Source organism: Artemia sp. Qi Xiang Cuo, chromosome 15 (genome assembly GCF_049724085.1).
Source record: "Artemia sp. Qi Xiang Cuo chromosome 15, ASM4972408v1, whole genome shotgun sequence".
NCBI classification, from domain to species: domain Eukaryota; kingdom Metazoa; phylum Arthropoda; class Branchiopoda; order Anostraca; family Artemiidae; genus Artemia; species Artemia sp. Qi Xiang Cuo.
In genome coordinates, this window is record NC_142808.1 from 43,543,204 (window position 1) to 43,556,703 (window position 13,500).

Sequence of the window (13,500 nt, forward strand, 5' to 3'; positions counted from 1 at the left end):
AATCTTCTGAACTACCCCAGCTTAGCAGACTCTCCATAGACAATTGTGAAGTTAGTTTAATCCTAATGAAACAATTCTTACTTCATAATATGCAGAGTAATTGTAGCTAACACATTTTGCATGCAGACTCGCTATACGTTAACCCCCCCCCTTACGTGCAAATATATAGCCCAAATTATATATCTTAAATGCATTTTCCCACCTGTAACTTGTTTTTACAGTTTTTGTTTCGTGACAGTTGATTCAATTCACAGTCAAAGGTACAGGAGTTGAAACGCATTGCGAGAATAGCTGGAAAATATATAATTTGGGCTATATATTTGCATATTAGGGGGGTTGGGCGTAAGGTATAGCGGGTATAGCCAGAACATAATTTGCACTTTACTGAAAAAAAATATAAATGTTTTTACTTTTATAACTTAAATAAATCAAATAATATTAACATTTTGATTACTAAATATCAGTATATGTACATTAAACTGACATTGCACTTTCATTTGTATTTTTTCAGTAAAGTACAAATTTTGTTTTGGCCATGGGAAGGCATAGGGGTTTTGCGCCCAACTTATGTTAATTTCTGCTCGTTTTGAGTTTGACTCGGTTAATTATTGTAATTTCTGTTCGTTTTGGGTTTCATTTATTTATCAATGCTGATTTATGGTTGTTTCATGCTTTGTAGATTATTTGATTTTAGTTTTGCTCATTTTTTTGTTATGGAATTCTTAACTATTCTTGGAAAAACTTATATTGAAGAAAATGTTTTTTTAATTAATTTCTTATCGTTTTATTTTGACAGTCTTTTCAGGGGAAAAGAAAATAATACTTTAAATCTTTTTGTTTTTTAAGACTTTATAGTTTGGCCTGCTATTTGTGTGCCGGAGAAAAATTTTCAGCAATTTTTAACAGCATACACCCTTTTAAAAATCTGGACAGAAATAGTACTGTTTAATTTAGTTTCATAACTCCTCTAGTTCACCTGAAATGGAAAACATGATACCATTCGCAAAAAAATCTGTTTACTTTCCTTGATAGCTTGGATACACTTACGCTATTTGGATTTGGTTAAATTTTAAGAGCAGATGTAGCCCCTAAAGTTTTGAACATAATACTCTCAGTCGTTCTTGGGATACTGCTGAGATGCCTTATTGGGAATTAGCATTAACATAGTGCATTTTAATTTAATATTAAGGCAACATTTAGTTTTAAACAAATAAAAATTAGATTTAAGGAAGACTAAAACCTATTCTATAAATCGTATACAACAACTTTCTGTATAAACCATATATGCCCCCAGGGTACAACTTACAACCCTTGCACTGAGGGCTCTGAGGGGTTTATCATCCTAAAAGACCTAATTTCCAGAACTTTCAACTACGTTGAAACAAATGGACATCTCAAACTTTCGATTGGATCTATTTGGGAAAATGGTGAGCGTGAGAGGAGCATTAGTCGCTATCCAATCATTTTCAACTATTAAAAAGGGCATTAGCCCTTTCAATTTCCAATTGAATGAGCCCTTTTGAAGTTTCTACGACAACGCTTTCAATAAAAACTTTATATGCCCCCAGGTTATAACTTACAACCCCTGCCCTGAGGGCTGTGGGTGGAGGGGTTGTCATCCTTAAAGACCTAATTTCCAAAACTTTTAACTACGTTGAATAAAATGGCTATCTAAAAATTTTGATTGGATGTGTTTTGGGAAAAGGTGGGCCGGAGAGGGGGGGGGTAGTTACCCTCAAATCACTTTTGACTATTAAAAAAGGTACTAGTTCTTTGAATTTCAAATCGAATGAGCCCGTTTTCAAGTTTCTACGACAAAGATTTTAATAAAAACCTTATAAGCCCCCAGGGCATAACTTATAATCCTTTCCCTGAGGGTTGTGGGTGTGTGTCCTCCTTAAAAATATGTTTACTATGTGTAAATCAACTACCCTTAACAAATTGGCTATCTCAAATTTTTTATTGGATGTGTTTGGGGGAAAGTTGGGTGGGGGGGGGGGCTAGTTGCCCTCCAATCACTTTTGACTATTAAAAAGTGCACTAGCTCTTTGAATTTCCAGTCGAATGAGCTTTTATTGAAGTTTTTACGACAATGCCTTCTTTAAAAACCTTATATACCCCAAGGGCATAACTTAAAACCCTTGCCCTGAGGGATTTGGGGGAGTGACCTCCTCAAAAACATATTTTCTATCTGGAAATCAACTACGCTGAACAAAATGGCTATCTCAGAATTTTGATTAGATGTGTTTGGGGGAATGAAGGGCGGAGGGGGGGCTAGTTGCACTCAAATTACTTTCGACTATTAAAAAAGGTACTAGCCCTTTGAATTTCCAATCGAATGAGCCTGTTTTGAAGTTTCTGCGACAACGCCTTCTATTAAAACCTCATATGCCCGCAGGGCATAACACAAAACCCTTGCCCTGAGGGTTGTGGGGGAGTGTCCTCTTCAAAAACATATTTTCTATCTGGAAATCAACTACGCTGAACGAAATGGCTATCTAAAAATTTTGATTGGATGTGTTTGGGAAAATTATGAGCATGGGGGGGGCTAGTTGCCCTCCAATCACTTTCGACTATTAAAAAGGGTACTAGCCCTTTGAATTTCAAATCGAATAAGCCTTTCTTGAAGTTTCTACGACAGCGCCTTCTATAAAAACCTTATATACCCCCAGGGCATAACTTAAAACTCTTCCCCCGAGGGTTGTGGGAGAGTGTCCTCCTCAAAAAGATATTTTCTATCTGGAAATCAACTACGCTGAACAAAATGGCTATCTCAAAGTTTTGATTGGATGGGTTTGGGGAATTGACGGGCTTGGGGGGGGGGGACTAGGTGCCCACCAATCACTTTCGACTATTAAAAAATGCACTAGCCCTTTGAATTTCCAATCGAATGAGCCTTTTTTGAAGTTTCTACGACAACGCCTTCTTTAAAAAACCTTATATGCCCCCAGGGCATAACTAAAACCCGTGCCTCGAGGATTGTGGGGGAGTGTCCTCCACTAAAAGATATTTTCTATCTGGAAATCAACTACGCTGAATAAAATGGCTATCTCAAAATTTTGATTAGATTTGTTTGGGGGAATGGTGGGCGTGGCGGGGGGGGGATAGTTGCCCTCCAATCACAACCGACTATTAAAAAGGGCAATACCCACTCCAATTTGCAATTTAATGAGCCCTTTTCGAAGTTCCTACGACAACTCCTTCAATACGAAGTGCCCGGGTCTGGAGAAAAAAAAAACACATTGTGCCCACATCGTTCTTTACTTAGGTAGCGCTAGCGCGCTGCCTATGATTTACGCGCTCCTATTTTTTTCGAAATGAATTATTTCTTCTTGTGGATTTTGAAAGTGTTGGGAAAATAATGCTTTAGATACAAAAACTATATTCGCTTGAAAAGACTACAAAGGCCTAAAAAAACATTTTTATTCTTTGTTAATTATTTTTGTAATTAATTATTTTGTTAACATAATTATTATTCACATTGTGAATTGTTATTAACCATCGTTGATCGCTGTTAATTGCTACAAATCTGAAATTCAATTTTTAGTCTTTTTAGCTTCTAGAATAAAAATATCTTGCTATTTCAAACCACAATGATTTTCTTCAAAAACTTTCTGAATCAATAAAACCCCCTCTCCCGCTCATTTTTGAGGAGGGGGAGGATGCCTAGTGCTGTAAGCTCTAGTAGCCTACTAATGGAATAATGCTAGTTCTCTGTTAAAAGGCGATATAGAAAGCATTATTAATGTGAATATACTACTAGTATATTGGGCAAAAATAAAAGGATTTACTTATCCCTCGTTGGTATACCTTCTGATATCTAAATTCTAAACTAGAATAATTTTCTCCTCTAAAACTTCACATATTATATACCATTGCTTCATTTAGCGCTACTTCACAAATATTTTAGAGTTAGTATGAGGCATGAAGGTAAATTTCTAGCTTTTAGTTTATTTGGAAATATAACCTTTTTTTTAATTTTTCGTTTTTATTTATTTATTTCGTAGTTCATTTGACCTTTTTAAAAGTTCTTATTTTTATTTTAGTCCTTTTAGTATTTATTGTATCTTTTAAGGCAGTTAAGTTATTTTTTTCATTTGGTCCTAATGGTTGTTGTGCGTCAGTGTCTAAGCGAACAAAAAGTGCTTAAGATAGTTAGTAACCCTGAATGATTCATGGTTTAGACTTAAAAATTGTGCTAATGAAATTGAACGCCGGGGCCGTCTACGTCTTTCAAACAAGTAAAATTCATAACGTTGCTTCCATTCGATGGATTCTGAACCTTTAAAATGATTATTTACGTAAAATGAACACTTAAGAATTGTTTCCATAATGTAAAATAACGGCTTGTTTGAATATCTATTCTACAGTAGGCCTGTTATATCTACATCTTAGATTTGATTCTTTAAACAGACAAGGTCAAATTAAAAGCATTTACATATAAATCTTTGTTAGTTATTTTCATGTTTTCTTCTTTCAGTTGTGAAAGGTGTAAGAAACTTCGCAATGGCATTAAAAAGGCAACCCTTATGGAACTACCTGAGGTCCTCACTGTTCACTTGAAGCGATTTCGTCATGAGATGAATTGCTCTACAAAGATTTCGAATAGAGTCACATTTCCACTGACTGGGCTTAACCTTAGACCCTATGCTTGCTCAGGTGAGATACGGTGTCTCAGGTTACTCTATTGATAAACAACTATCGCAAACTAAAAATAAAAGTAATAACCAGACAAAGCCGATTATAGCCGAAAAAAAATACCCGAAAGACCCAATGCGTGCTCAGGTGAGATACGGTGTCTTAGGTTACACTATTGATAAACAACTATCACAAACTAAAAATAAAAGTAATAACCAGATAAAGCCGATTATAGACGAAAAAAAATGCCCGAAAGACCCAATGCTTGCTCTGGTGAGACACTTTTGACTCAGGTGACTATTGATAAACGATTATCACAAACTAAAAAAAATAGCCAAAAGCCCTTATGTTTGCTCAGGTGAGATACGGTAACTCAGATGACTATTGATAAACGACTATCACAAACTAAAAAAGAATAGCCGAATTTGCGGTTCAAGTCAAAAGTCATTAAGACGTATCAAGAATCACAAGTATAAGGCGAGTCAACGTGTTGCTGGCTGGACACTGGTCTTCTTCGTTATTCATCAAGAGAAGTAGAAATCTGGTAGAAATTAAATGGCTGTAGCGTTTCAGAACCCTTGCATAATAGTTGAAATAATAGATAATAGATTCGCCGTGGCATTCAATAAGATCCAAGGAATCTAATTAAAAGGGAGCACACACAAAAGCCAAATTAGACCAGTGGCCTTATGAGAAATCCAAAAATACCCAAGACAATCAAAAAGTCCCGATGGGGGCCCTGGATCTATCAAAATATTTCTTTGGTTTCCCAGAGAATTTGGTGTAAATACATTCTAAGACCACACTAGCTATACAGACTCAATTAATATTTGCACCCAGTCAAATTTAAGATAACCTATTTGCATACCTAATGAAAACCGAAATTACAGATGAGCAAAAAGTATTGCAAAGCAAAACAATCTTGCTCAATCTCTTTGGTAAATCTTTTTTTCATTGATTTCGGCTTTGTCTTTCATTCAGTGTCCGTTCGCATCTTGTCGATTAAACTCCAAAAGGTTAGATTTTTTTTTTTTCTTTTTTTTAGCACTGAGGAAGACTTGACAGAGGTCCTTGTCGAAATATTTGCTTGTTCTTCGTCTTCATGTTTTGCCACTGGTTGACAAAATCCACGTTTTCTCACCCCTTTTTTTATTTTATTTTTCATTTATCTTTTCCTTTCCTCACTCAGCATCATAAGAGAATTTGATATCATTTTCTTCCGTCTCCGCTTTAAATTAAAAAAAAAATTAGCTTTTTTGCATCCCTGCTTTCAATAAAAAAATTTTAGTTATATCAATTAAAAATGGTAGCCCCCTACCCCCCCCCCCTCCTAAAGGCAATAACATAAAAAAAAATTATAAATCGTATTTTTGGGGTCACTTCCGTTTCAAACTTCAATTCTCCATCCTTGTATATAGTCCATAGCTAAATTCTGTCTCAGCAAAAAGTTTTTTTTTACGGGGGGGGGGAGGGGGTAAAAAAAATTCAGAAAGGAATTCAGAAATGTTCAATAATTGTGTATTAAACATTAAGAAAATATATTTAAAAATAGCAAAAGAAAACAAAATTCTACATACTTACGATTCAGCTGTCGTAACAATCTGTTGACTATCAATTACAAAATCCAACTGAACCTGTATGAGTTCCGTTCAACTTAAAACAAAATTCTTGACTACGAATGATGTAAGAATCTTATAGTAATTGGAAAACTGCCTTCGAAATGGTTTAATCTCATCAAACAGTTCGTGGTAGCGAACTGTAAGTAAGGAGCGACTCGGCTCAATAGTAACTGAAACTCTAAAAAACGGATACCAATTTTGATACCAATAGATACATCAAGAGAATTGGATTTTTATGCTGATTTCAAATATATAGATTGCATCAAGTTAGTGTTAGGCCTACCCGATTTTTTATATGGAGATGTTCCGGGAGAATTATCCGGGGGCTTTTTTCCGCGCGTTTTGTTTTCTGGGAAGTAATTTCCACAGAAGGGGGCATTCCTGGAGTGATCGAGAAACCGATTAGAGATTAAAGTCTTATTCCAATGAAAAAATGCTAAGGAGAGTTTTTCAGGATAAATCGTCCACAAGCAATTTTGCAGAGAGGGGGGGGGGATTCTCAACGAGGAAGGAACTGTGTGGAGGGAATTTGACGGGGGGGTGCACTTTAAGTTGGATGAAATTCCCACGTAGGAGTTTTTCTTGAGGGGGAGGGGTATATTTCATAGAGGATGAGCCAGATTTACCGGCATTATTTGAAAAACAAACTGAAATTATGCCATATATGAAGGGTTGCCGCCTTCTCAATACCTTATTATGTACTCTAAAGTTTGAACGTTCACTAAAATTGAAACATATGGGATAGGAGAATAGGAGCTTTTTTGAAAGTGCTAACAGCTTTAGCGTAAAGAGTAAGGTATGGAGAGGGGGTGACCCTTCATATCCGAATAAGACTGCCAAAATTAATATGCAAATTGTGTTTTAATTTTTCATGCACGGTGAGCCAAAATTGAACCTGCATTAGTTGAAAATTGTTCAGAAATTAAATAAAAACAAGTTTTTTAACTGAAAGTAAGAGGCGACACTAAAACTTAAAACGAACAGCAATTATTCCATGTATGAAAGGGGCTGTCTCCTCCTCAATGCCTCGCTCTTTACGCTAAAGTTTGACTCTTTTTCACCACTCTACTTAAAACAATAAAAAACTGTAGCATAAAGAGCGAGGCGTTGAGGAGGGGACAGCCCCTTTCCATATACGGAATAATTGCTGTTCGTTTTAAATTTTAATGTCGCTCTTTACTTTCAGTTAAAAAAGCTTGTTTTTTTTATTTAATATCATTAAGACGATACTTTTGTCAACATATGAAGAACCAGGTATATTGCAATTGTATCTGTCTGGTTTATGTGTAAAAGAGATGAAAATTAACGAACAAGAGAGTAGTGAAGAATTATGGTATAAAATGTAATATTTGGCAGGGATAGTCTCTAGTGATAAATCACCAAGGGTGGCACCGTGATTGGGTGATTTTCTGGGATTCGAGGAACCAAATTTTTTTCGAAGTGACACATAGATTTTTAGTGAAATCCCCGAAAATTTGAGGATAGTGCAAGCCCTGCTTGCTTTCTAATCAGGAAAATCGAAATACTTAACCACACGAGAAAAGAAAAGCTCAGACTTAGCGGTTGACGCAATAAAGAATGTCCGCAAAATTAATGCAGTCAGCCGAATGCCGCCGCCTCTGCCGATGGTGGCGCGTGTGTGGTGTACCGGTGGCGTTGCGACACTTCGGTGGCGGTCAACCGGGCCTCTCGTTGGCGTCGTTCTGTCGATGCGCCGGCGTGGCGCCGGGGTCTACTGGTTAGTCTCAGTTTTAGGTGTTTTGCATAACGCCTCTATAAAAATTAAGGTGAGTATAGAATAGAGGTGGTAAACGCAACCTGGATAGGGATCTTCAGTAATTTTTTAATATTTTGGAAATAAAACTTGATCTGTCTATTTGAATTTTTCTGTCATTTTGATTTTTAGTCCTAAAAATTACCTTTAATGAGACTAAAACGCCCCTTTCAAGTTTTGTCGGTCCCTTTTTTCACCTTTTTGTATCAATCTCTAAGTGAAGGAGAAACTACAAGTAGGTTGGGATTAATACCCTCAGTTATTACTTGATGCTGGTAAAAAAAAAATCCAGACTACCTCTTTGAATTTAGTTGTTTTTTTTTTGGTTTTTCTTTCAATTTGAATTCTTAAGAGCTGCTATTGGGTTATTGGGGAGGGGGAATGTCCAAATATATTTTAGGTATAGAATATACTTACTATTTTAAGTATAGAAAGGGTTTCTCATTTCTTACCATTAACTTAGAAAAGTGACCTCTTAAATAGAAAGATTTTCAAGAATAGTAAAGAGCCATATTAGAACCTAAGACAAGGAGAAATAAAATTATAAATAATTCAAACCTTTCGCCAATCTCTATACAATCACGTGATGTTGTACAGCGGGTGCCTGAAGCTAAACTAGTATTTCGTATTATTTAATCAGTAGCTTTCCCTTCTTGTAGGAGTGTTTTTTCTTTCGTTTTATGCATACTCCATATGTCAATCGTATAATATATTCATGTTATAATTCAAGCTTATCACTAATCTGAAAACGACCTCGTGATTTTATTCAGCGGGTGTCTGAAGCCAAGCGAGTAGTTTGTATTATTAAATAAGTAGCTTTCCCGTATTGCAGATGAGTGCTCGTTTTTTTCGTACTATGCCTTTTCCGCGTGTCCAACATATAATAATTCGCATAATAATTCAAACGTATCACAAATCTGGAACCAGTCACGTGATGTTTTACAGTGGGTGCCCGATGCCAAGCGAGTATTTTTTTTATTATTCAGTCAGTAGCTTTCCCTTCTCGTAGGAGAGCATACATTTTTTTTTTTTTTTAATGCTTGTTCTTCTGGTTTGATTATAATTTAAGCTTTTGACTCTCTTCTGAAAAATAATTGCTTCACTTATAAATTAATTAGTTTTACCTCTTAATCTAGATTCTCCGTCAAGGGTCATGACATATGACTTGGTAGGAGTAATTGTACATCATGGCACTGTGGGTGGTGGACATTACACAGCTTACGCTTTGAATAATATTACCAAGTCATGGTACGAGTACGATGACAACATTGTTAGACAGGTGTCCCCAGAAACTGTTGAAAATTGCCAAGCATATGTTTTGTTCTACAGGTATTTGGCTTTTCTTTTTCCTTTCTTTTTTCTTTTTTTTTTGTTTTCATTAATCGTTTGTTGACAATCATGATTGAAATTTGGTGTTTCGTAATATCATTTCTTTTTGTAAGTTTAGCGACCAAAAATACGCTTCTTCTTTCTTATCTTCTTCTTCTTGTTGTCAAAGATTTGGTTTATAAAGGTTAAAACTTTTGGTAATTGATACACACGCCAAATAGTGCTAGGTGTATTCTCTCCCAAAAACTTCCCCATTGAAAATTCGCCCCCACCTCGGAAAATCCCATTCATGTATAAAATTAAGCAGCCACAGAGAAAGTATGACAAGTAAAAATAATGAAGAACAGACAATGTTTTGGAATGTTCTGCCAATATTCTAAAATATAGGCGGAATATGTCGTGTAGAATATCTTGTAGTATTTTATTTTTTCTATAGTATTTTCTATAGTAATATTTTTATCCTATAGTATTCTAGGGTTGAATTATCATTTCAGACTAGGATAAAGGTCAGGGGCACTGGCAGGGGGGGCTTGCCCCCCCCTGGAAATTTCGGACTATAGAGTAATTATAAGGAAACCAAAGGAAAGAGAGCAGAATAGGGAAAACCATGAAAAAAATGTTTGTTACCTTATGTTGGCTGACTGCCAATAGATTCTGACCCATAATAAGGAAAATATAAGTTCTAATTTGTGACTGAGTGAGCCCTATCCAGTTTTCCACAAACATTGTTTCTATATGATTTGGTTGGATTAAAAAAAATCAAATTCTTCATAGTAATGAATGGTAAGTAAATAACGATCCTTGTCAATAACGAAAGTATAAGAGCCTAACTATTGATAACATTCAGCTTTTTATGGTGAGCCTAAATTTATATCTGTTTCTTAGTAATTAGTGCAGTTATTAGAACACGAGAAAGTTCGTATATTTATAGAAAACACAAGGAAAACAACTTAATAAGGGGCAATTTCGGTAAGAATATGCCATCAACTTTTGCTTGCATTGCAAGAATACCCATGAGCTGACATATGAAGTCTCTATAATCAGAAATGTTTCCCCTGAACGGAATGCTGGGAATTTCTGTATTATCCCCCTGGACGGATACGTTTTTTGTGTTTATCATTTTTTTTTCCAGGAGTGAGGTATTTATTTAGTTGTCACTTTGAAAAAGATTAATTTTTTACAGTTATGAAGTATAAAAGGTGTCAAATATACTGGCCTTTGGTATTCAAAATTAAATTAAAAATATTGAATTAAAAATTTTGATTTGATTTTCTTAATCTTAGTTTTAATGTTTTACTTTGAACAAACTACTTTGATAATGCGTTACTTTTTATAAACACTGAGTCTAAAGGCCTTAAATATTTCAGTGTTTATAACCAAGTTCAAAACTGTCGATATTGTTAAAAAATATCCGTCTAACGCTTCGGCATTGCTCAACAGAACTGAATGCTGGGAGTTTATACCTTAGTTTTTGTAAGGAGGCTATTGTTTTGTGTATTTTTTGTGATTAATTGCTTTTTTCATTTTTATATACTTTTACTTTAATTGAAATACTTTTTCCATTGCTTTTAGAAAATTGTTCGTCTCTAAGCTTGATTAAATAAAACAAAAAAAAGTTTTTTTCAACTGAAAGTAAGGAGCAGCGTTAAAACTTAAAACGAATAGAAATTATTACGTATATGACGGGATTGCTCCCCTCGTCAACACCTCACTCATCACACTACAGGTTTTGGTCTTTAAAAAAAAAGTTACTTATTTTTCTAATTAAATGACCCTTGTGTTTCAGGAATCATTTTTAAAGAATTGGGACAAAATTTAAACTTTAGTGTAAAGAGCGAGATGTTGAGGAAAGGGCCCTCAACCCCTCTCATATACCTAATAATTTCTGTTCGTTTTAAGCATTAATGTTGCTCCTTACTTTCAGTTGAAAAAACTCGTTTTTTCTGATCGTTTTTTAAATAACACCAGGATACCTGGCTCCACCTCCACGGAAAAATCTCCCTCCCCATAGAAATATCCTCTGAACAATTTAATGACGGCAAAAATTTATTCCGGGCAATTACTCTTCACACCTCGACGCATAAATTTCAATCAGTAAAGTAAAAGCAAGACACACACGGACATTTTGGTTGAGAATCTTTGCAAATTCACCCAGTTTTGCATATCCCCTGTAGACGTCACTCCCTGTAAAATATCCTCACTATTAAAACTTCTGTCAGACGAAAACTTATCCTCCCCTCCCTACCTGAAAAATGTATGCATACTTCCCAATAAGAAATAAAACAATGGATGAATTTTATAACCTTTCCCCAGGGGCTTTAGGGGGTCATTTTATCTCCAAAGACATAGTTATTGGGCCTTTCAACTATGCTGAACAAAAAACATATCTAAAAATTCTCATCTGACGATTTTGGAAAAAAGTGGCATGGGAGGCCTAGTTGACATCCAAATTTTCTTGTCACTTAAAAAGGGCACTAGAACTTTTTATTCCCGTTAGAATCAGCCCTCTCCCGACGTTCTAGGCTCGCTGGGTCTATACGATCAGCCCTGGTTAAAAAAAACTAACTGTTTGATTACCCATCAAAATCATAAGCAGCACAATAGTGCTGCCTAAGTAAAGAACGATGTTGGCACAATGTATTGTTTTTTGTTTTTGTTTTCTAGACCAGGGCACTTCGTACCAAAGGAGTTGTCGTAGAAACTTCGAAAAGGGCTCATTCGATTGGAAATTGGAATGGCTAGTGTCCTTTCTAATAGTCGAAAGTGAATGGAAGGCAACTAACACCCCTTCCACGCCCATCATTTCCCCAAACATATCCAATCAATGTTTTGAGATAGCCATTTTGTTCAACGTAGTTGAAAGTTCTGGATATTAGGTCTTTGAGGATGACAACCCCCTCACAGCCCTCAGGGCAAGGGTTATAAGTTTTGCCCTGGGGGCATATAAGGTTTTCATAGAAAGTGTTGTAGAAACTTGAAAAAGGGCTCATTTGATTGAAAATTAAAAGGGGTAGTGCTCTTTTTAATAGTCCAAACTGAATGGAGAGCAACTAACCCATCTCTAACGCCCACCATTTCCCCAAACAAATTCAATTAACTTTTTTAAATAACCATTTTGATCAACGTTGTTGAATGTTCTGGAAATTATGAGGATGACAAACTCCCCAGAGGGGCAAGGGTTGAAAGTTATGCCCTGGGGGCATATAAGGTCTTCATAGAAAGCGTTGTCGTAGAAACTTCATAAAGGGCTCATTCGATTGGAAATTGAAATGGCTAGTGCCCTTTTTAATAGTCGAAACCCCAAATTATATTCATTTTGTTCAACGTAGTCGAAAGTTCTGGAAATTATGTCTTTGAGGATGACAACCCCCCCCCCCCCACAATCCCCAGGGCAAGGGGTGTTAGTTATGCCCGGGGGTATATAATGTTTTTACAGACATTTTTTTCGTGGAAACTTCTAAATTGGTTGATTTGATTGGAAATTGAGAGGGCTAGTGCCCTTGTTAATAGTCAAAACTTAATGAAGAGCAACTAACCCCCCTCTCACGCCCACCATTTCCTTAAACACATTCAATCAAAGTAATGAGATAACCATTTTGTTCAACGTAGTTGAAAGTTCTGGAAATTATGAGGATGACAAACTCCCCAGAGCCCCCAGGGTAAAGGTTGTAAGTTATGCCCTGGGGGCATATAAGATTTTTATAGATAGTGTTGTCGTAGAAACTTCAAAAGGGGCTCATTCAATTGGAAATTGAGAGGGCTATTGCCCATTTTAATAGTCCAAAGTGATTGGAGGGTAACTAACCCCCCCCCCTCACGCCCCGCATTTCCCCAAACATCCAATCAAAATTTTCAGATAGCCATTTTGTTTAACGTAGTTGAAACTTCTGGAAATTAGGTCTTTAAGGATGACACTCCACCCAGAGATCTCAGTGCTTAGGTTGTAGGTTATGCCCTGGGGGCATATAAGGTTTTTTTTTAAATCTTTGTCGTAGAAACTTGAAAAAAGGCTCGGTCAATTGGAAATTCAAAGGGCTACTGCCCTTTTTAATAGTCAAAAGTGATTGGATGGCAACTAACCCCCCTCTTACGGTTATTTTGGGTATGTTAATTTTTTCATGCAATTTAAATAAAACGCGT

General features: G+C 36.0%; 1 protein-coding gene across 1 annotated transcript in view; it reads left to right on the forward strand.

Moving 5' to 3' along the window:
• Positions 1-13,500, forward strand: part of LOC148943698 (ubiquitin carboxyl-terminal hydrolase 33-like) — a 124,231-nt gene that overhangs the window by 96,485 nt on the left and 14,246 nt on the right. Inside the window, 2 exon segments of the mRNA XM_089101205.1 lie at positions 4,481-4,659; positions 9,168-9,360. Coding sequence (XP_088957331.1) covers positions 4,481-4,659; positions 9,168-9,360 — 372 coding nt within the window.